General features: G+C 38.2%; 1 protein-coding gene across 1 annotated transcript in view; it reads left to right on the top strand.

The window, feature by feature from the left end:
- Positions 1 to 21,271, top strand: part of LOC122543786 (macoilin-like) — a 139,414-nt gene that overhangs the window by 82,993 nt on the left and 35,150 nt on the right. The window contains exons 4-6 of the mRNA XM_043682558.2: positions 5,703 to 5,826; positions 13,433 to 13,611; positions 14,807 to 15,269. Of these exons, the coding sequence (XP_043538493.2) occupies positions 5,703 to 5,826; positions 13,433 to 13,611; positions 14,807 to 15,269 (766 nt within the window). The remainder of the gene's footprint in view (positions 1 to 5,702; positions 5,827 to 13,432; positions 13,612 to 14,806; positions 15,270 to 21,271) is intronic.

Here is a 21,271-nt window from a genome sequence, read left to right as displayed (position 1 = left end):
GCTGGAGTTAATTGGAAGGGGAGCCTAGTAGTGAAGATGATGGAGCAGCAATGGCAGTAGTTACTGGGGTTAATTCAGGAGGAACGACATAAATTCATTCCAAGGAACATGCTAAGGGGAGAATGGCAGACAAGGGAAGTCAAGGATATCTTCAAAGCAAAAGAGAAAGTGTGTATTGTGATGAAGATTACTTGGAAGCCAGGAGATTAGCCTTTAAAAACCACCAGAGAATAACTAAAAACAAATAAGTGGGACAAAGATGAAATATGAGAATAAGCTAGCTAATAATATCAAAAGAATTGCAAGTTTGTTTAGATATCTAAAATGTAAGAGAGAGTCAAAGGTGGATGTTGGACTGCTGGAAAATGAGGCTTGTGAATTAATAATGGAGAACAAAGAAATGGTGGAGGAACTAAATAGGAACTTTGTTTTCATAGTGGAAGACATCAGCGGTACATCAGAACTTTAAGAGAATCAGGTGAAGGATGTGAGTGTAGAGACCATCAATAAGGGGAAGGTGCTGGGGAAGCTGAAAGTTCTGAAGGCAGATAAATTACCTGGACCAGAAAGACTACACCCCAAAATTCTGAAGGAGATACTGAGAAGAGAGCAGAGGCATTGGTCGTGATCTTTTAGGAATCACCAGAGTCAGAGAGGGACAAAGAAGACTGTAAAATGATTAACGTAAAACCTTTTTTAAGAAAGGAGGGCAGCAGAAGACAGGAAGCTCTAGATTGGTTAGTCTGACCATGGTCATTGGTCAGATTTTAGGGTCTATTATTAATTATGGGATTGTAGCTACTTAGAAGATCATGGTAAAATAGGGCTGAGTCAGCATGACTTCATCAAGGGGAGGTGATATCCAACACATCCGTTGGTGTTCTTTATGGAATTAACAAGTCAGTTAGACAAAAGCAGGAACAATTTGGATTTCCAAAATGCCTTCGACAAGTTTCCATGCAGGAGTTTGCTAAATAAGGTAAGAGCCCATAATGTTAGGGGCAAAGTACTGGCATGGATAAGGATTGACTGACTGGCAGAAGGCAGAGAGTGGGAATAAAGTGGTCTTTTTCAGGATGACAGCTGGTGACAAGTGGAATTCCAGAGGGACTTCTCATTATACATTAATGGTTTAGACAAAGGAACTGAGGGCATTGTTGCTAAGTTTGCAGATGATGCTGAGATTGGTGGCAGGGCAGGTAGTGTTGATGAAGTGGGAAGGCTGCAGAAGGACTTGAACATGCTGGTGAATGGACAAAGGAATGACAGATGAATACAATATGGGAAAGTGTGAGTTTATGCAGTCGGACAGGAAAAAAAGAGGTGTAGACCATTTTCTAAAAGGGGAAAGGCTTCAGTAAACTGAAACGGAAAGGGACTTGGAAGTCCTAGTTCTGGACTCTATTAAAGTTAACATCCAGGATCAATTGGTAGTTAGAAGTCAAATGCAATGTTAGCATTCATTTCAAAAGGCACAAGAATAAAAGAACAGACATGTACTGCTAAAGCTGTATAAGGCTCTGGTCAGACCGCATTTGGAATATTGTGAGCAGTGTTGGGCTCACAATATTCCATGGAAGGATGTGTTGGTGTTTGAGTGGATGCAGATGAAGTTTACAAGAATGATGCTGGAGATGAAAGGATTCTCATAAGAGGTGCTTTTGATGACTCTGGGTCTGTACTTGATGGAGTTTAAAAAGACGAGGAGGGATCTGATTGAAACTTGAAGAATACTGAAAGGAGAAGATGTTACTACTAGTTGGAATAACTAGGACCCGAGGGCACAGCCTTAGAGTGAAGGGATGACCTTTTAGAACTGAAATGAGGATGAATTTCTTCAGCCAGAGGGTAGTTAATTGGTGGAACTCATTGCCACAGAGACCTGTGGAGGCCAAGTCATTGATTCACAAAGAAGGATAGGTTCTTAATCGGTAAGGGGAACAAAGGTTACAAGGAGAAAGCAGGAGAATGTGGTTGAAAAACGTATCAGCCATGATGAAATGGCAGAGCAGACTCGATGGGCCGAATGGCCCAGTTCTGCTCCAAGATCTTATGGTCTTATCTAATTTTCTGAAAGAATGAAGCCACTAGATTCCATATTTTAAAACAAAACAACTTTTTTTATACAAAAGTTAAGCAAAACAAACACTATATAATAAATAACTGTCTATATTCTAAAAACCTAAATCAAAATAAATCAAATGAGAATTAAGCAAATTGTGGTCGATAGTAAACTATAAATTACACATTAATTTGCAGGTACGAGTAAGACAGACCAGCAATCTATTGAGTGTATAGATCATTAAACTCAGTCAAAAAGTCCTTCAAGTCTTCCTCAGGAAGAATTTCAGTTCCACTTTTTATAGAATACAGCAATGCACAACTAACCCAAGTTCCACTGGCCTGGTCTTCACCAACAATAGTACACAGGTGCTGCAGAACCTCCACAATTTTGTGTCGAATGCAATGTTATCGCCAAGTGAGACAACTGCTGAAGCCGTGTTTTTGCTGATTCACAGCTTCTGAGTCTAGCCTCTATTTCAATTTGTTTGTACTGCAGTACCCACTGAGCTGTGTTGACTCTATTTCTTTCTTTATTGTTTCAACCAGAAGTTTTGGTTTCCAATTTTAGTGTCAATCTTAGTTTCTTAGCAAATGAGAGGGCTGGTTTCTCATTTTATTAGGATCTCAAAAATACAATGCTAGTTTTTAAACCACAGATTTAATCACATAAATGTAAATGTTACATAGTCTATTGTAAATTCATTTGTGTTGTCCAGTTTCTTTAATCTCATGTATTTTCCATGTGTTTATTTGTTGATTTGAATCCAAAATAAGCAGCCCTTTAAAGACTTAATACTTGTCACACAAGCTTATTCAATTTTGTAAGAATTTAAAATGCTCTACTGATCGTTTTGCGCGGACTTACAGCAACCTTTCTCTCGAAAGAAATGTATGAAGTCATATTTAGCCAAAGGAATGCTTTCCCCTTTTTGACTTTGATTTTGGCCTCACCCTGATGCATATCTTAAAGTTGCTTATATTACACTAAAAGGAAAATCTCATTAAAATGGTTAGGTTACTGCAATGTATGGTGGTTAGGTTTGTTATAGGGTCTCTTGGGAATATTATATAATTTAGATTTTAAGTAGGAAAGAGGACTCCATTAAAGTGTCTTGCAAAACTAATGTTTAGCTTAATTTTATCTGTAATCTGTCAAGATATAAGTGCATTAAAATAATTTAGTGGCGGCACCAAGTCTGGTACTAGCTTGAGGGTGATACAGATTTTGTTTTTTCTTGTTGGATTAAATTTAAAGTGTCATGCGCATGCTCATTCTTGAATGAGATAAATCTATTTATTTACTTGGATTTTAATTTGTTTCTTTTTCATCAAATATTTCCTTTTCTCTTGAGTGCACTGATTCATGCCAGCACACAAAATACCTGGGAGCAGCTACCCTTTGTTATCCTTCTTTGTTTGACAATCTTCTTAAAAGTTGTCTAAACAGTGAGTAGTGACAGACTATCAGGTTTGAGAAGCGTCATATCTATATTTGAACTGCGACAACTCATTAAGGCTCCTTCATTAGCACCTTCCAAATCAATGACCTATATTATCAGAATGACAAGAATAGCAAATCCAGCTTCACATAGATATTTTATATTAGATAGCAATAAATATCAGATTTTGGTTGAAGGCCTGGGGCATTGAGATGAATTTTAGTGTCATTATTGCCATCCCTACTAGAGATTGACTGTATCAACATGGGGCAGACACTGAATATGACACATTGCTGGTCTGTGTGTAGGCAATTTTCCACACAAGATAATATATTTACAAAGGCAGCTACCGAGGCATTTAACTTCCATTTCTTAAAAGTATAATACTCTGTCCTCGGAACATATTTCTAAAGCAGAAAACTAAACTTACAGTGTCTGAATTTCTACAGTTTTGGTAATTGAAATGGATATACCAGCATTTCTTGGGTAACATCCATTTTGTCTGTTTAATCACAATCATCGAGTTGATAGCTTTTCCATCACAGCCAGATTTAGAAACATAGAAACAGAGAACCTAGGAGCAGGAGTAGGCCATTCAGCCCTTTAATCCTGCTCTGTCATTTAATATCTCAATGCCTCTATCTCAATGCGATACTCCCATTTTCTTTTCCCGAAATACCTAATTCCTGTAGTAGAGAATTCCACAGGTTCACTACCCTTTGAGGGAAGAAATTTTTCCTTGTCTTGGTCCTAAATGGTCTGATTCATATATAAGGTTGTGATCCTTGGTTCCAGACTTCCAAACCCAAAAAACATGCTACTAGGCGATCATTGAAATAAATGATATTGTGGAATGGTGTTTGAGTACAAAAAAACACTGCTTCATGCCTCAGTTTCCAACAAAGACATTTAGGACAATGGCTGCTGGCCTTGTCAGTGATACCCTTACCCTAAAAACAGATAAAAGAAGTAATAAAATTGATGCCAGAATTAACTGAAACAAGTGGAAGAAATTGAAGAAGAATTTTAAAACTTTATTATTGACCTACATCTGGTTGAAATAATCTCAACACTGAAGGCCTGAGACCCTGTAAGACCATATTGTCTTTTTGAATCAGAATAGAAGTTCTGCATGAGTACCAAAATGGGGGTTGCTTTGTCTTACAGTGACTTTACAGAGATTTGACTATTTTTTGAAATGGAAGAATTAGTCATTAAAGCTACACAATTAAGCTGGATAGGACATATCTGAATACAGAAGTCTTAGTTATATATGAAAGTATTAGATTTGGTATAGGAGATATTTATAGTGCAAAGTAGTTTAAAGCGATTTTCAAATTTACCTTTCCATACTACCTTTCCATAATATCTCACCTTTTTGAAGTCCACATTAAGGGATGTGAGCATTACTGGCTGGGCCAGCACACATTGGTGATTTCTAATTGCCCTTGAGAATGCAGCAGTGAGCTGCCTTCTCGAACTGCTGCAGCCCTGGGTTGTAGGGATATCCCCAATGCTGTTAGGAAAGATGTTCGAGGATTTTAACTCAGTGACAGTGAATAAACAGTGATTTAGTTCAAAGTCAGGATGCGTGTGGCTTGGAGCAGAACTTACTGGAGATGGTTTGCCTGGAACTGCTACCCATGTCATTCTGGTAGTATAGTTCAATGATTTGGAAGATGATACTGAAGGAGCCTTGATGAGTTGTTGTAGTTCATATTGCAGAAGGTTCACACTGCTCCCACTGTCTATCAGTGGTGGAGAAAGTAAATGTTGGCAGTGGTGGAAAGGGTTGCATTCAATTGAGATGCTTTGTCTTGGATGGTAATAGGTACTGTTGATGTCGCATACATCAAGGCAAATGAAGAATATTCCACTATGCCCCTCACTTGTGCCATGTAGGACATGACTTCCCAATGTGGGGTTATGAGGTGAAATTTTGTGCTCCCAAACAATGAAGCAGCAATGACCTCTGTGAACATAGCAATATTCCCACTGTAACAGGCCTCTACTCTCACAACACAACAACTCTCTCTCCTAGCACAGATTATGCCACAGATTATGTTGCAACACATTAAAATGAAGTACACTGCTTCAAATTAACCTGCCATTGGGAATTATATCTGTAAACTGTATTTGATCAGATCTGTTTATCAATTATGTAATTTCTAATGCATGCCTTTCTTTTTTGCCCTGCAGATAGAGGTGGTTGCTTATCTACTTTGTCTCTTTGGATACTATTTATTTATATAGAAGCAACAATCAGATTTAAGGATTTAAGAAATTTCAATGTAGATCTTTGTCGCCCATTTGCAGCACACTGGTAAGTCAGTATATCGAGAAGGCTTTCGAATGTAAGAGACAGTCAGAACTTCAAAAGATAAACTTCATGTTAATAATTTTATTATTGTTCCTACTGATTTCATCCAATTGCATTTGGTGTTCTTGTTCACCAAAGAATTGAAAAGTTATAGATATTTTTAATCAACTTGTTCAGACATGCTGTAATACACATCTGGAGCGGCTGGAGCTTGAACCCAGGTTTACCTGGCTCAGAGGTAGGGACACTGCATCATAAGAGACTTATGATTTCTTCATCAGATATCAGACACTGGAGTCTATACAATAGTTCAGCTCTCCTTTGACAATGCAGGCTTGGAATTTGTGGGAATTTTGATGGTGAACTGAATGAGTTGTTACTGCTCTGACTCTTTGGTAGCACTATTGCCTCACATGTGGAGTTTGCATGCTCACTTCATATTTGTATCAGTTTTCTCCCACAGTCCAAAGATGTGCAGGTTAGGTGGATTGGCCAAGCTACATTGCCCTGCAATGTTTAGATATGTTCAGGCTAGGTTGGTTAATTCTGGTAAATATGGGGTGGTGGGATGCTTTTCAGAGGGTTAGTACAGACTTGATGGGCCTAATGTCCTCTGTCTGTACTTTAGGGATTCTATGACTACAATTTAAATATTCAGTGCAAGCAGAACTTAATGGAGAAGTCCTGAAGTTGTGGTCTGTCATTTGTTGCTTCTCTCTCCTGAATAACAATCCACAGAATCATTTGAACTGGTGAGAATTTCCATTTTTCCATTCTTACATTGCTATTAGAAATCCTGTTTAAAAATGTTCAATGCGATAGATTTTTCATTACAATCTGAGTCATAACCACTATTGATCAACTAACATGGCCTTCAAATATAATTTTTAATCTGTGGATTGTTATAAATTTCCCCATTTTACAATTACTTACTAGATTTTTTCTTTTTTTAAAACGTTTGTCCACACTTTTATCAAATACTTTAGCTACTATCTTTTCTATGTCCAAATTCTTATTTCATGCTCTCTAAAATTGGTAAAATGTGATTTGATTATCAATGTGTTTCATTTGGTGGTTGGCTGCCTGTGAAAATTCTGAAATGTATTTTGCTGTTTGAACAACTTAATGTCATCACTGCAGCTCAGACTGGAATTCCCATGTAATTGTTGCTACAATAAATTGAACACCAAGAGATTTCATAAATAACAGAGAAAACATATCAGCATGGCTTTGTTTGAGATCAACAGTGATTGTCCTTGCTTCACTCATGACAAGTATTTGGGTTAGTTTGATCTTGGAGTAGGATAAAGTGGCGGCAAAACATCGTGGGCTGAAGGGCCTGTACTGTGCTGTACTGTTCTATGTTCTATGTTCTGTTATGAAACCATATCCACTTCTTTGAGTGGATACACAATTCTTTCTGTAACCTGTGTTAGTTGATCATTGTCAATATTTACATCTTGCAAGCAAAAATTCCAAATAGCTATTCACTGAAAAACCTGATGTAACTTATATGTTGGTGCTGAAACAAGAATTTGAAAAGTAGAGATCACTGTAAACAATCCATTATGTTGTTGATAAAAAGAAAATCGAGCAAACTGAAAAAAAATCTTTAGATTTAAATCCAACACTCAGAAGTACAGGTTGATCAAATTTCACACAACTGAATAGTAACTACCCTGTGCTAACTACCCAAAAATCTGTGATTATATTTTTATTTTCAAATTAAGCAAAATAGAACTCAAATCTTATCACCTGTTACAGTATAGCAATTTAAAAGAACATAGATTCCAGTACCAAAGTATTATTCTTGAATTGTGAATCCAACCGTAATAATTTATAGCAAACTTTGTTTTGACTGCCACCTTATGAACCAGCATGCTTGACAAATCGGCGAAATTATATACCTCAAATTCTGTGAGGTTTACTGTATTGTTCTGTCAAATTATTATTTTTTAAAATAATTTATTTACCTTAATGTAAATACTCTTGTTGTTCAATCAAACAGCCATACAAAATATCAACAGTTGATTTAATTTTGAGTCAACTTCTTCTCAACCACCACGATATACTGTGATGTCTGAGTAGTCAGTTGAGGGTGTGTGAGACAAGGCTTTCTGCTGGCAAATTTTATTTAAGGCAAAGTTGCATTATTATTTATGTGATATATGCTGGAAATAAAGTATATCAGTGATGTGGTTCCTCCTGCATTATGTTTCTATTACTTAGTGCGTGTTTTTACAGTGATTATGTGGCTCCCTTCAGTACCTGGAATATTTGATTAACATGCACATTCCTGGTTCTTTAGGTGCCAGTTTAAAAAAAAGTTTGCTCTAATCTTTTCTTTATTATTCAAATGGTGGATTTAAATGCAATTGATCTTTCCTTGAGGCACTGCAATCTGTGCATTTATAGTTGGCATGCAAATGGAAGCCATGTTTGTAATCCATAATTCATCATGCTATGAAAATAATAGAAACAGTGTCATCAACTAAATGAGCAATTTTCCATAGCAAGGCATCTAATATTCTCGACTGTTAATAAACATTATCCTCACACCTTGTTTTTGTTGAAAGTGTGAGCTTGAAGGTTTGCAGCAGGAAAGTCAGGCGATTTGACTCTGAGTGAAAAAGCAAGCAAACATGTATCATTTTAATCAATCAGATTGAAGCATTATGAAATTAATAACACAAGGCCAAAGGAGCAAGAGTGGGTGAATTCAATGCCAGATCTCATCTAGTAAGGAAAATAAAGATGGAAAGTATGATTAGATTGAGCAAGAAAAAAGCAAATATTTTAATATTTTAAATACCAATAGTAATTAAAGCCTGTAATAAGAGATGGCTGAGAAGAGGGATTTGGCACTGCCTTTCTTCAACAGAAACATGGAAGTTTGTCCTAGTACAGTGTAGAAGCATCCTCTACGGGTAGTGAGGAGGCCATCAGCAAGTCTTCCTATGGAATCAAAAAACCGAGAAGCAAAATTCTTGGCTACAAAATGTTATCAACCAATCAGAGCTTGTCAGCTGTTGTATTGAGCGGTGCTACTGCTGAACCTGTGGGTGCTGCCAAAAAGACAGGCAATGGAGTCCTAGGATGTCTGTGTGACTCAGACCACAGGTAGGTGATGTTTAGATTTGGAGAGGGTGAGGAGGGGTGTTGTAGTGGCTTGTCTGTGCATGGGTGCAGGGGATTCAGCTGCGAAGAGAGGTGGTGGCTCTCAGCAACACTTTTATCTTCCTAATGTCCAGTCTCTCAATCAGGCACTGAACACCTTCATTAATCCAACATCCCAGAGTTGACAAGCTGGTCTAGTAATTGTAGCTACAATGCGTGCTACGTGATGATATGCCCACCTGCAATTGAGTTAATACCAGCTGCAATGGAAGAAACTTTCAAGTGGTCATTAATTATTGCCAGAGCAGGAAATCAAATATGGGCCTTCCTGTCCAGAATGTAATCCTCATGGAGGCAGGATGGTGCTGTCAGTCTTCCTGATTGCACATCCTTCCCACCCCCAAGCTCACCAACAGGGACAACAGAAGGTCCCGCCCAATGTTCTGTGGGAATACCCTATTTCACTTTTTATCCAGGAGTTGCATTAGCAGTCTACTAGTTCTCTGACACCCCTCTATTTTCAACAGCCACTTCATACCATTTCAGTGGTGATCAAGTTTCTCAGCCACTTCTCTGCATCAATTAATTCTTCAACCCTCCCAATTTTGAGTCAATCACCTCACTACCTTCTCCATTTGCTGTATTAAATGAAATAAGGCAACATCAGAGCTCAAGAGCATTGACTACATGTTTCTTGTTCTACCACTTGAGAATAAGGTGCAATACTCTTTCTCAAGTAATTGAGGAGTCGATAAGATGAAACATCTCAGAAGCATCATGGGTAGGAAAATGGGAAAAGATACAAACCCTTTCAGTAGGTGTCTCAGTTCTCCATCTGCCTGAAATTTCAATAGAAGCAGAACTTCCTTTAAGAAAAAGCATTTTCTACATTGTACCAGGTTTACTGTTTAACACGGAAAATTACATGAACTCCATAGATGAGGTCTATAATTGGGAATATTTTAAAAAGAATGAATTGGCTCAGAACTGAATTAGTTGCTGCAACCCTTGCAAAGTAATTAATGATAATTTCTGCTACTTACCTTCCCATTCCATATTCTGCTTAATGTTAGCTTTGTCAATTAAAAATATTTAAGTGCATTTAAAATTTAAACTAAATTAAACTTAATGTTTGCCTTGAAAAACAGATCTGTTTTAGCACTACTGCTAATTCTGCTACACGCAGAATTATACAAAGTCACCAGCTGGATCAGAGGAGACATGAAGTGAGCCAATTAAAGATGATTGTATAACATCTTGCTATCTCTTATTGCCTGCTTCCCTTTGGATTGCTGTATTGAGATTTCAGATTCATATTCATTTTGTACCTAAAATGTATCATAACAATCTGCCTGATTATCACATTCAGAAATAACAACTTGCATTTATAAAGTGGCTGTAATGTAATAAAACCTTTTCAGTACTCCTCAGGAGTATTGTAGCCACATAAGAAGATATTAGAGCAGAAGACCACAGCTTCTTCAAAGAGGTTGGAATTAAAGGTGCATCTTACAGGAAGTGTGATAAAAAAGTGAAGAAATGTGTGGAGTTTGCACATTCTCCCAGTATCCTCTGGGTGCTTTGGTTTCCTCCCACAGTCCAAAGATGTGCAGGTTAGGTGAATTGGCTATGCTAAATTACCTGTAGTGTTAGGTGTAGGGGAATGGGTCTGGGTGGGTTGCGCTTCGGCAGGTTGGTGTGGACTTATTGGGCCGAAGGGCCTGTTTCCACACTGTAAGTAATCTAATCTAATCTAATCTAATAAATGCACAGTGGGAATTCCAAAACTAAGGGATTGGACAGCTGAACATTTAGCCACTAGTACTGAAGCAGCTAAAAGGAATGTGCTGAAAACCAGATTAGAGGATTATATGTAACTCACAGGAATGTGGGATTGGAGGAAATTATAGAGACACAGAGGCAAAGCCAAATATGGAAACAAGTGTAAGAATTTTAAAATCAATGTTGGCTGAGTAACTGGCAATTGATTTTTATTTGGCTAAATAAGGAACAGCCTTTGAAGGTTTCCACAGGTATTTAATATTAGTGAAGTCCAAAATGAGTAGTGCACATTAAGGTGAAAGTTTGGCTCTCACTTCAAGGTCTCACTCAGAATAAGGGGTAGTAAATTTAAAACAGAGCTGAGGAGAAACTATTTCTCGTAAGGGGTTGTGATTCTAGAATCCTCTACCCCAAAGTGTGGTGGATGCTGGAGGAATTTAAGGAGGAGTTAGACAGACTTTTAATTGGTAAAGGGTTCTGAATAGAGAACAGCTTTCTGAGAGAGATACATTGAGCAGCTTCCTGTGCAAAGTACAATACTCCAAGATTATCCCTTTTTTTGAAGAAAATGGAGGGATGTTGTGACAAGAATGTTAGCAAGAAGCTTCCTGGCGATTAAAGTGCACATGGTGAATGCAAAAGAAAGGCTGTAACTCTGGAAGAGAATGGAGATATTATAAAGCATTTTGAGCATAAGGAGAGAATATGTGATATAGCTGAGTTAACAGGAATGAGGGAGTCTACCTTACGCACCATGACAGCCCTCTGTCCCTGCAGTAACAATATTTTTTAAATGTACTGTGTTAAATTTACTTTTGTTTCATTGATAAATATGATTTAAACCTTCATTCACACTGTACTGTACATTGTGAGGGATATTTTTTGCTGGTCTACCCCAACTTGAGGGTTGGAATATAAAAGCAGAGATGTACTACTAAGACTTTATAAAGCTCTGGTTAGGCCCCATTTGGAGTACTGTGTCCAGTTTTGGTCCCCATACCTCAGGAAGGACATACTGGCACTGGAACGTGTCCAGCGGAGATTCACATGGATGATCCCTGGAATGACAGGTCTAACATATGAGGAACGGCTGAGGATACTGGGATTGTATTCGTTGGAGTTTAGAAGATTAAGGGGAGACTTAATAGAGACGTACAAAATAATACATGGCTTGGAAAAGGTGGATGCTAGGAAATTGTTTCAGTTAAACGAGGAGACTAGGACCCGTGGACACAGCCTTAGAATTAGAGGGGGTCATTTCAGAACAGAAATGCGGAGACATTTCTTCAGCCAGAGAGTGGTGGGCCTGTGGAATTCATTGCCACGGAGTGCAGTGGAAGCCGGGACGCTAAATGTCTTCAAGGCCGAGATTGATAGATTCTTGTTGTCTAGAGGAATTAAGGGCTACGGGGAGAACGCTGGTAAGTGGAGCTGAAATGCGCATCAGCCATGATTGAATGGCGGAGTGGACTTGATGGGCCGAATGGCCTTACTTCCACTCCTATGTCTTATGGTCTTATGGTCTTAACTTCCCTTTTCCATTCGGCCCCATTATTTCTATTAAGCAATTTTGTATTAAGCGAGGTTTTGTTGGAATGCAGCTATGGTGTTACAGGAGAGCTATCGGTATCAGGAAGGAAATATGCAATTGTTACTAGTCTGGATTAGAAGTGATTCCAGATCCACAAAAAAATTTGTCTGTAGCTGCTCTTCTCAGGATTAGTCAAGAAACTTACTCAGTAGCTTCAAAGCCACGAGGGAAAACTAGCAACATTGAAGTAACTAGTTTCCACTGCAGGCACTTGAGCTGGAAGAATTTAGCTCTAGGTGAATACTGTGGATGCTAGCTTAACACTGTGATTTATCGATAATGCCTCAGTTTTATGTCTTTCAGCTTCTCAGATTTTACTCAAAGGAAATTTATTGTGATGCAACAAAAGTTACTCAACTATTTTGTAAACTTCTGTAACCTTTGTTACATTAGGTTATACAAAATAGGGATAGAACGAATGATTGTAAAATCCAGACTGATTTACCTCACTTAAAAACTACACTCAGTTTTAAAATCTTTATAATTCCACAGAATCTCAACATGCACAACATTTTTTTTTAAGCAAACAGGGAATTGTGAAAAAAGAAAACTTCACGTGGTTAGTGGCAAGAATGTGGAGCTTGCTACTACTGTGAATGATTGGGATGAATATTAGAGATGGATTTAAGGGGAGCTTGGATGATCAGATGAGGGAAGAGAGTAGGTGATATGCTGATGCAATTAGACTAGGAAGGATAGATGGAGGCTTGAATCGAGCATAATTATCAATAGAGATTAGGTGAGCTGAATGGACTGGATCAATGTTTTACATTCCTCATAATTCCATGATTTGTATAGCTAACTGTATTAGAAAATGTTTACAACTAACATCTGTAAGGTTATGATTATATCAAGATACTTCTTCAGGTTTTATTATTGTAGATGCTAAGGTCTAACATTCATTTTACTTTGCTAAGATAGATAAATGATCATTTATTTCTTTGCTTTTTGTAGTATCTTTTTGCAAGTAAATTGGCTGTTACATTTTCTTTCATTACTGCACGAACTAGACTTCAGATCTAATTATTTGACTGAAATTTCAGGGTTTTTTTCTCTCAAAGGTGCTATGCAAATGCAAATTCTTTGATTTATTAAGTGTTATTTCCTTTCTTCTTTTAGCATAGGGTATCCAGTGGTGTCTTTCGGTTTTGAATTTAAAAGTTACGTTTGCTACAAAATTAAACTAAGGAAACAAAAAGAAGTTAAAAAACAGAATGAATTCTTCATGCAAATTCTACGGCAGGCCTTACCTTTAGAACCACAACTGCAAACAAGACTGGACCAGAGTTTGGAAGAAGGTATATGGAACAGAATTCCCATTCCCCTTTTTTCTGTTTTTATTTGATACTAACTTTATCATTGCCAGATTTTTCTTCCATAAATCAATGCTTTTATCCTATATTCTTGACCAAGTCCTTGTTGCGGTTACAAAGTATATTTAATAGCCAAGTCCAATATATTGAATTTTGAATATTTGGTGCTCATTCCATTAAAAATTGCAATAGCCCACTATTCATAAATATTGTTTGGAGTGTTTTGCTTACATTGATTTTTGCAAAGATGATACCATTCATAGGTAAAATATGGTTGTTAAATTGCTCTACTTGTGTAGTTTCCACCTCACTGATCCACTGCCATAGAATAAATGGTACACACATAGCAAAAGGAAGTATGTATCTTTGCCCACAACACTAACGGGATTAATCAAATATATTCTACGACAGAAAAACACCACCTAGCAGAGACCTGTAGGCCCAGCAAACTAGAAGACTACTCACCCCTTATACTTTACTCAGTTGTTTCAAATAGTATTTTTATTTTATTCAAAATTGGTATGTGGTCCATGAGCACTAGAGGATCACTGTTAAAGAGACAAGTGGTTATATAGTTTGAGGGTCACCATTATGAATCAAGGATGGGGCAAGGCAAATATTCAGACTTTCATGAACTACCACAACTGGTATAGGGATTGAACCAATCCTGTTGGCATCATTCTACACCATACTCTAACCACAAAACCAGCAGTGCTAATGGGGTTGCACCATTATTCTGAGGACCTGTATAAACTAGCTTGGTCTTCAATATGATACACTAAACCATTAACATCTGAAAGGAAAAATACATGTCCATAACCATTTTAGGAATGGATTCCTCCCCAAAATATCTTATTTTGAAGGTTGGATATGCAAAACATGAATCTGTCTTGAACAGAAACTGCTGGAGAAACTCAGAGGGTTTGGCACCATCTGTGGAGAGAGAAACAGAGTTGATGTTTAGAGTCCAGTGATCCTTCTTCAGGAACTGGACTCAGAACATCAACCCAGACCTGCTGAGTAATTCCAACAATTTCTGTTTTTGTTTCAGATCTTCAGCACCAGCAGTTCTTTGTTTTATTTTTATATGAATCTGTCTTTTCTGCTCACAGATTTTGATAAATTGATGTATATTTACAATGTTCCCTTCATATTATAACTTTTTTCTCTTTTTCTTTAGCATTTAAAGCGCTTCCACTATCCTCTCAATACCAGCATCCAACGAGAGCCATTACAATAGGGAAGAAATACACTTTAGCCTTACCAGAACTGGAATTTAAAGATAAAGGCAAAGAGAAAGAGAAGGAAGTCACAAAACAAGCTGTCACAGCCAATCACTGTTTACAAGCAACTGATTCTAGAATGACTGATACAGAGTGTACAGAAAATTACTTCAACAAGAATTCAGAGTATGAGTCATCTGGTAGCACAGAAAATCTACCCCATGATGATTTATGTGCTGAATCTTCAAAGATTTGCAAGCACTTATCACCAAAGGCACATGGTGCGTCTAATGGCAATGTGATCTTTGCTAAAAATGAGAAGAAGCAAAAGTGTTCAAGCAAAAACACAAGCATGCGGAAAGGGATATTTGAAAATGGCTCTTTAAATAATCAGAACAGCAAACCAGAGACTGTACTACGGTAAGATGTCCTTGTTTTTTTCTAGGATTCTATTGTAGAAAAGAGTGTAGTTAAATGTCAGTGTGATGAGCTTGGCTATGAAACGATTCCTTCAAGGGATGTGGGCATAACTAGGAAGACCAGAAATTATTGTCTATCTCTAAGTGTCATTGAGAAGGTCCTGGAAAGCCACCTTCCTGAATACAACTGCACACTTTTCTTAGCCTCACAGAGCAGTCAAAGCCACAATTTCTGTAGGTTTGGAGCTACGGAAAGACCATATCAGGTAAGGACAACAGATAATCTGCCCAAAGGACATTGAACCAGATACTATTTTAAAACAGCTTGGTAATTTTATGGTCACATACTACTGATACACATTTTAAAAAAAAAAATTATTGAAGTTTTATTTAATTGATTGAATTGAAGTTCCTCAGCTTCTATGGTAAGGTTTGAATGAATCTTTGGATCACTTCTGGCTTCTGAAATATGTAAGAAAAATACTGAAGATGCTGGAAATCTGAAATTAAAAACAGAAAATGCTGGCAGGCCAAACAACCTCTATGGAAAGAAACAGAGTTAACTTTTCAGGTTGATGATTACATTTTGCCAGAACCTCCGCCTGAAATGGTAACACCTTTTCTCTCTCCATTGACATTGCCTGACCTCCTGAGTGTTTCCAGCATTATCTGTATTTCAGGCGTCTTGGTCCAGCAATTCACCATTATGCTTATCATATTCTGGGTATATTTGTGAACAAATCAATACATACATTTAATATTACCATATCCCAGATCATTGAAAGTAATAGAAAGCAGTAGTGGTAGTGTAATGATTACTTGCTCCCAGCTAATGAACAAGAATGTCAGCTTTTACTGAACCTAGAGTTAATGCTGGAGGGGTCCACATAAGCAAAGAGTTATTGAATACTCTAATTGTTTCATCAAACTGAAACCTGTTTGCACTTTATCTTTGCATGCAAGCCATCATTTGCCTAGTAAAGGAAGCTTGTACTTTTTCAACTATGCAGGTTGCATTTGCATTTACAGATCCTTTCAAATATAGCATCAGTGGGATAGTTGAATGTAAGCCACCACCTTCACCTCATTTAATCATCTATCTGCTCAACTTCCAAGTGCAAAATAGATAGTCATGAGTTGAATTTCTCTTGTTAGCATTATTTAAATGAATGAATTTGTATTCATTTGTACTTTGGTAGATTGAAAATAACCACATTTTGATCAGTACCAACATTTAAGTTCACACAAATTAATGCTCCCATGGATGAGCAAAAGTTTTACCATCTCTAGTTAGATGTATTATTGGAGATGATGCCAGATCATTAACTCCACTTCCTCAGGTCAAATCTCTGCATGCTTGGGCATTTTATTTGGATGCACAACAATTTGATTGATATATTCTATGGCACTATGTTTTTGTTTAAACCTACAAATGGGCATTCTTGGGATTGATCAGAAACAGCAATCAAGACACCTGAAGTTTAAGAAAGTGTTGCACTGCTGACATCATTATGGAATTAGAATGAGTAAAATGTAATTTGTTAAATTCTGCAGAAACTGCTTTGTTTTTCATTCTAAAGTAGACAAGCAGGAGGCTGGAAGAACACAGCAAGCCAGGCAGCATCCAGAGATGGAGAAGTCGACATTTTGGGTATAACCCAAGAAGGGTTATACCTGAAACGTCCACTTCTCCACCTCTGGATGCCACCTGGCTTGCTGTGTTCTTCCAGCCTCCTGCTTGTCTATTTCAGAATCCAGCATCTGCAGTTTTATTGTCTGTCTTTCATTCAGGCAAGAACATATTTACAATGAACTGGGAGCTGAATCTGAAGGAACTTTGCAAACTTAATGCCAGAGTAAAGGTAAAGGTGACACAGAAATTCATATGGACCTGAAATGAGCTGACAGTAATCTCACCAAAAGGCAAAAACAACCTTCTGGTTCAGGTTCTGAAGAAGGATCACTAGATCCAAATGTTAACTCTGCTTTCTCTCCACTGACTGTACCACGTCTTCTTAGTTTCTCCAGCAATTTCTGTTTTCATTGAGCAAAACAGCCTTGTTGGATCGAAATAAAGTGGAGCTATCTGCTCAGTACATTAGCAAACCTATAATGCGATATAAGTATAAACTGTGTATTGATGTTTATACACATAAAGTAAGTCAAGTTGCACTACAGAGAAATAAAATCACAAAAGCAATATGAAAATGTGATAACTTACTGCAATGCTAACATCCAGCTAAAAATCTTGATTTATGAAAAGTATTGTGTATTGTAACTATTTGGGATAAATAAAAAAGTATGAATTTATTCATTACAAATTTTCAGCCATACAAAAATCACTAACAATAAAAAAAATTGATAATCTGCATTGTGTATATACATAGAGTCAGAGAGTTGTACAGCATGGAAACAGATCATTCGGTCCAACCCGTCCATGCCGACCATATATCCCAACCCAATCTCGTCCCACCTGCCAGCATCCTGCCCATATCCCTCCAAACCCTTCCAATTCATATACAGATCCAAATGCCTTTTAAATGTTGCAATTGTACTAGCCTCCACCACATCATCTGGCAGCTCATTCCATACACATACCACCTTCAGAGTGAAAATGTTGCCTCTTAGGTCTCTTTTATATCTTTCCCCTCTCACCCTAAACCTATGCCCTCTAGTTCTGGACTTCCCAACCACAGGGAAAAGACTTTGTCTATTTGTCCTGTCCATGCCTCTCATGATTTTATAAACCTCCATAAGGTCACCCTTTAGCCTCTGACGCTCCAGGGAAAACAGCCTCAGACTATTCAGCCTTTTCCAATAGCTTAAATCCTCCAACCCTGGCAACATCCTTGTAAATCTTTTCTAAACCCTTTCAAGTTTCACAACGTCCTTCTGATAGGAAGGAGACCAGAATTGCACACAATATTCCAACAGTGGTCTAACCAATGTCCTGTACAGCCGCAACATGACCTCCCAACTCCTCTACTCAATATTCTGACCAATAAAGGAAAGCATGCCACATGCTTTCTTCACTATCCTATCTAACTACAACTCCACTTTCAAGCAGCTATGAACCTGCACTCCAAAGTCTCTTTGTTCAGCAACACTCCCTAGGACCTTACCATTAAGTGTATAAGTCCTGCTAAGACGTGCTTTCCCAAAATCCAGCACCTCCCATTTATCTAAATTAAACTCCATTTGCCTCTCCTCAGCCCATTGGCCCACCTGATCAAGATCCTGTTGTAATCTGAGGTAACCTTCTTCGCTGTCCACTATACCTCTAATTTTGGTGTCATCTGCAAACTTACGAACTATACCTCTTATGCTCGCATCCAAATCATTTATATAAATGATGAAAAGTAATGGACCCAGCACCGATCCTTGCGACACTCCACTGGTCACAGGCCTCCAGTCTGAAAAACAACCCTCCACCACCACCCTCTGTCTTCTACCTTTGAGCCAGTTCTGTATCCAAATGGCTAGTTCTCCCTGTATTCTGTGAGATCTAACCTTGCTCACCGGTCTCCCATGGGGAACCTCGTCGAATGCCTAACTGAAGTCCATATAGATCACGTCTACTGCTCTGCCCTCATTAATCCTCTTTGTTACTTCATCAAAAAACTCAATCAAGTTTGTGAGACATAATTTCCCATGCACAAAGCCATGTTGACTATCCCTAATCAGTCTTTGCCTTTCCAAATACATGTAATCCTGTCCCTCAGGATTCCCTCCAACAACTTGCCCACCACTGACATCGGGGGCTCACTGGTCTATAGTTCCCTGGTCTATAGTTCCCTGGTGTGTCCTTACCATATTTCTGAAACAGTGGCACCATGTTAGCCAACCTCCTGTCTTCCAGCACCTCATCTGTCACTATCGATGATATAAATATATCAGTAAGAGGTCCAGAATCAGTTCTCTAGCTTCCCACAGAGTTCTAGGGTACACCTGATCAGGTTCTGGGGACGTATCCATTTTTATGCATTTCAAGACATCCAGCACTTCCTCCTCTGTAATACGGACATTTTACAAGATGTCACCATCTACTTCCCTGCAGTCTATATCTTCCATGTCCTTTTCCACAGTAAATACTGATGCAAAATACTTGTTTAGTACCTGCGCCATTTCCTGTGGCTCCACACAAAGGCTGCCTTGCTGATCTTTGAGAGGCGCTATTCTCTCCCTAGTTACCCTTCTGTCCTTTGGATTCTCCTTAACTCTATTTGCCAAAGCTATCTCATGTCCCCTTTTTGCCCTCCTGATTTCTCTCTTAAGTATACTTTTACTGCTTTTATACTCTTCTAAGGATTTACTCGATCTAACCTGTCTGTACCTGACATATGCTTCCTTCTTTTTCTTAACCAAACCTTCAATTTCTTTAGTCATCCAGCATTCCCTATACCTACCAGCCTTTCCTTTTACCCTAACAGGAATATGCTTTCTCTGGACTCTCGTTATCTCATTTCTGAAGGCTTCCCATTTTCCAGCCATCCCTTTACCTGCTAACATCTGCGCCCAATCATCTTTTGAAAGCTCTTGCCTAACACTGTCAAAATTGTCCTTCCTCCAATTTCGAACTTCAACTTTTAGATCTGGTCTATCCTTTTCCATCACTATTTTAAAACAAATAGAGTTATGGTCACTGCCCCAAAGTGGTCCTCCACTGACACCTCAGTCACCTGCCCTGCCTTATTTCCCAAGAGTAGGTCAGGTTTTGCACCTTCTCTAGTAGGTACATCGACATACTGAATCAGAAAACTTTCTTGTACACATTTAACAAATCCCTCTTCATCTAAACCCTTAACATTATGGCTGTCCCAGTGTATGTTTGGAAAGTTAAAATCCCCTGCCATAACCACCCTATTATTATTACAGATAACTGAAATCTACTTACAAAATTGTTTCTCAATTTCCCTCTGACTATTAGGGAGTCTATAATACAATCCCAATAAGGTGATCATCCCTTTCCTATTTCTCAGTTTCACCCAAATACCCTCCCTGGATGTATTTCCAGGAATATTCTCCCTCAGCACAGCTGTAATGCTATCTCTTATCAAAAACACCACTCCCCTCCTCTCTAGCCTCCCTTACTGTCCTTCTTGTAACATTTGTATCCTGGAACATTAAGCTGCTAGTCCTGTCCATCCCTGAGCCACGTTTCTGTAATTGCTATGATAGCCCAATCCCATGTTCCTAACCATGCCCTTGGAACCCAACGGACTTTTCATTACATTAGAGCCAGTCTCAATACCAGAAACGTGGCTGTTCATGCTATGTATCCCTGAGTGTCCCAACACCCCCTACATTTTCCAAAACAGCATACTTGTTTGAAATGGGGATAGCCACTGAAGACTCCTGTTCTACCTGCCTACCTCTTTTCCCTTTCCTGGAGTTAACCCATCTATGTGACTGTATCTGAGACTTTCCCCACTCTTCCTATAACTGCCATCCATCACATCCCCTTGCTCTTGTAAATTCCTCATTTTCTCTAACTGCCTCTTCAACCAATCAATTCGATCTGATATGATTCACAACCAATGGCATTTATTGCAGATATAATCCTCAGTAACCCGTAAGCTCTCCCTAAACTCCCACATCCGACAAGAAGAGCATATTACTCTACTAAGGGCCATTTTGGTTTCTTTCAATCTACAGACCCAGAAAATAGCATTGTCTTATTCCTCTACAAAACACTGCTCCAAGTTAAATTAATATTTATGGATTATATTTTAAGGTTAATCAAGAGACATAGCTCAATAAAACATATAATCAAGAAAGAACCCATTCTACTGCAGACTTATTTTAAGGCCGTACTTAAAATCCTCTTATCTGCTTCTGTGCTGTGACCTTTCCCAAACAGGTTCTTCCAATATTAGTTGTGAATTTCACTATTTTTTAATTTTCTCAGATGCATTCCAATGTCCGGCGATACATGAATTCAACAGCAAAGGCAGTAACTGCTGACTCTGTCAGTTAGCAATATGGGTTTCTTTCTCTCTCTCT

Source organism: Chiloscyllium plagiosum, unplaced genomic scaffold (genome assembly GCF_037043375.1).
Source record: "Chiloscyllium plagiosum isolate Xiang-an unplaced genomic scaffold, Cpla_swu_hap1 HiC_scaffold_3, whole genome shotgun sequence".
Lineage (NCBI taxonomy): Eukaryota > Metazoa > Chordata > Chondrichthyes > Orectolobiformes > Hemiscylliidae > Chiloscyllium > Chiloscyllium plagiosum.
Note: the sequence above shows the minus strand (reverse complement) of the source record. Positions and strands in the feature narration are given on the sequence as shown.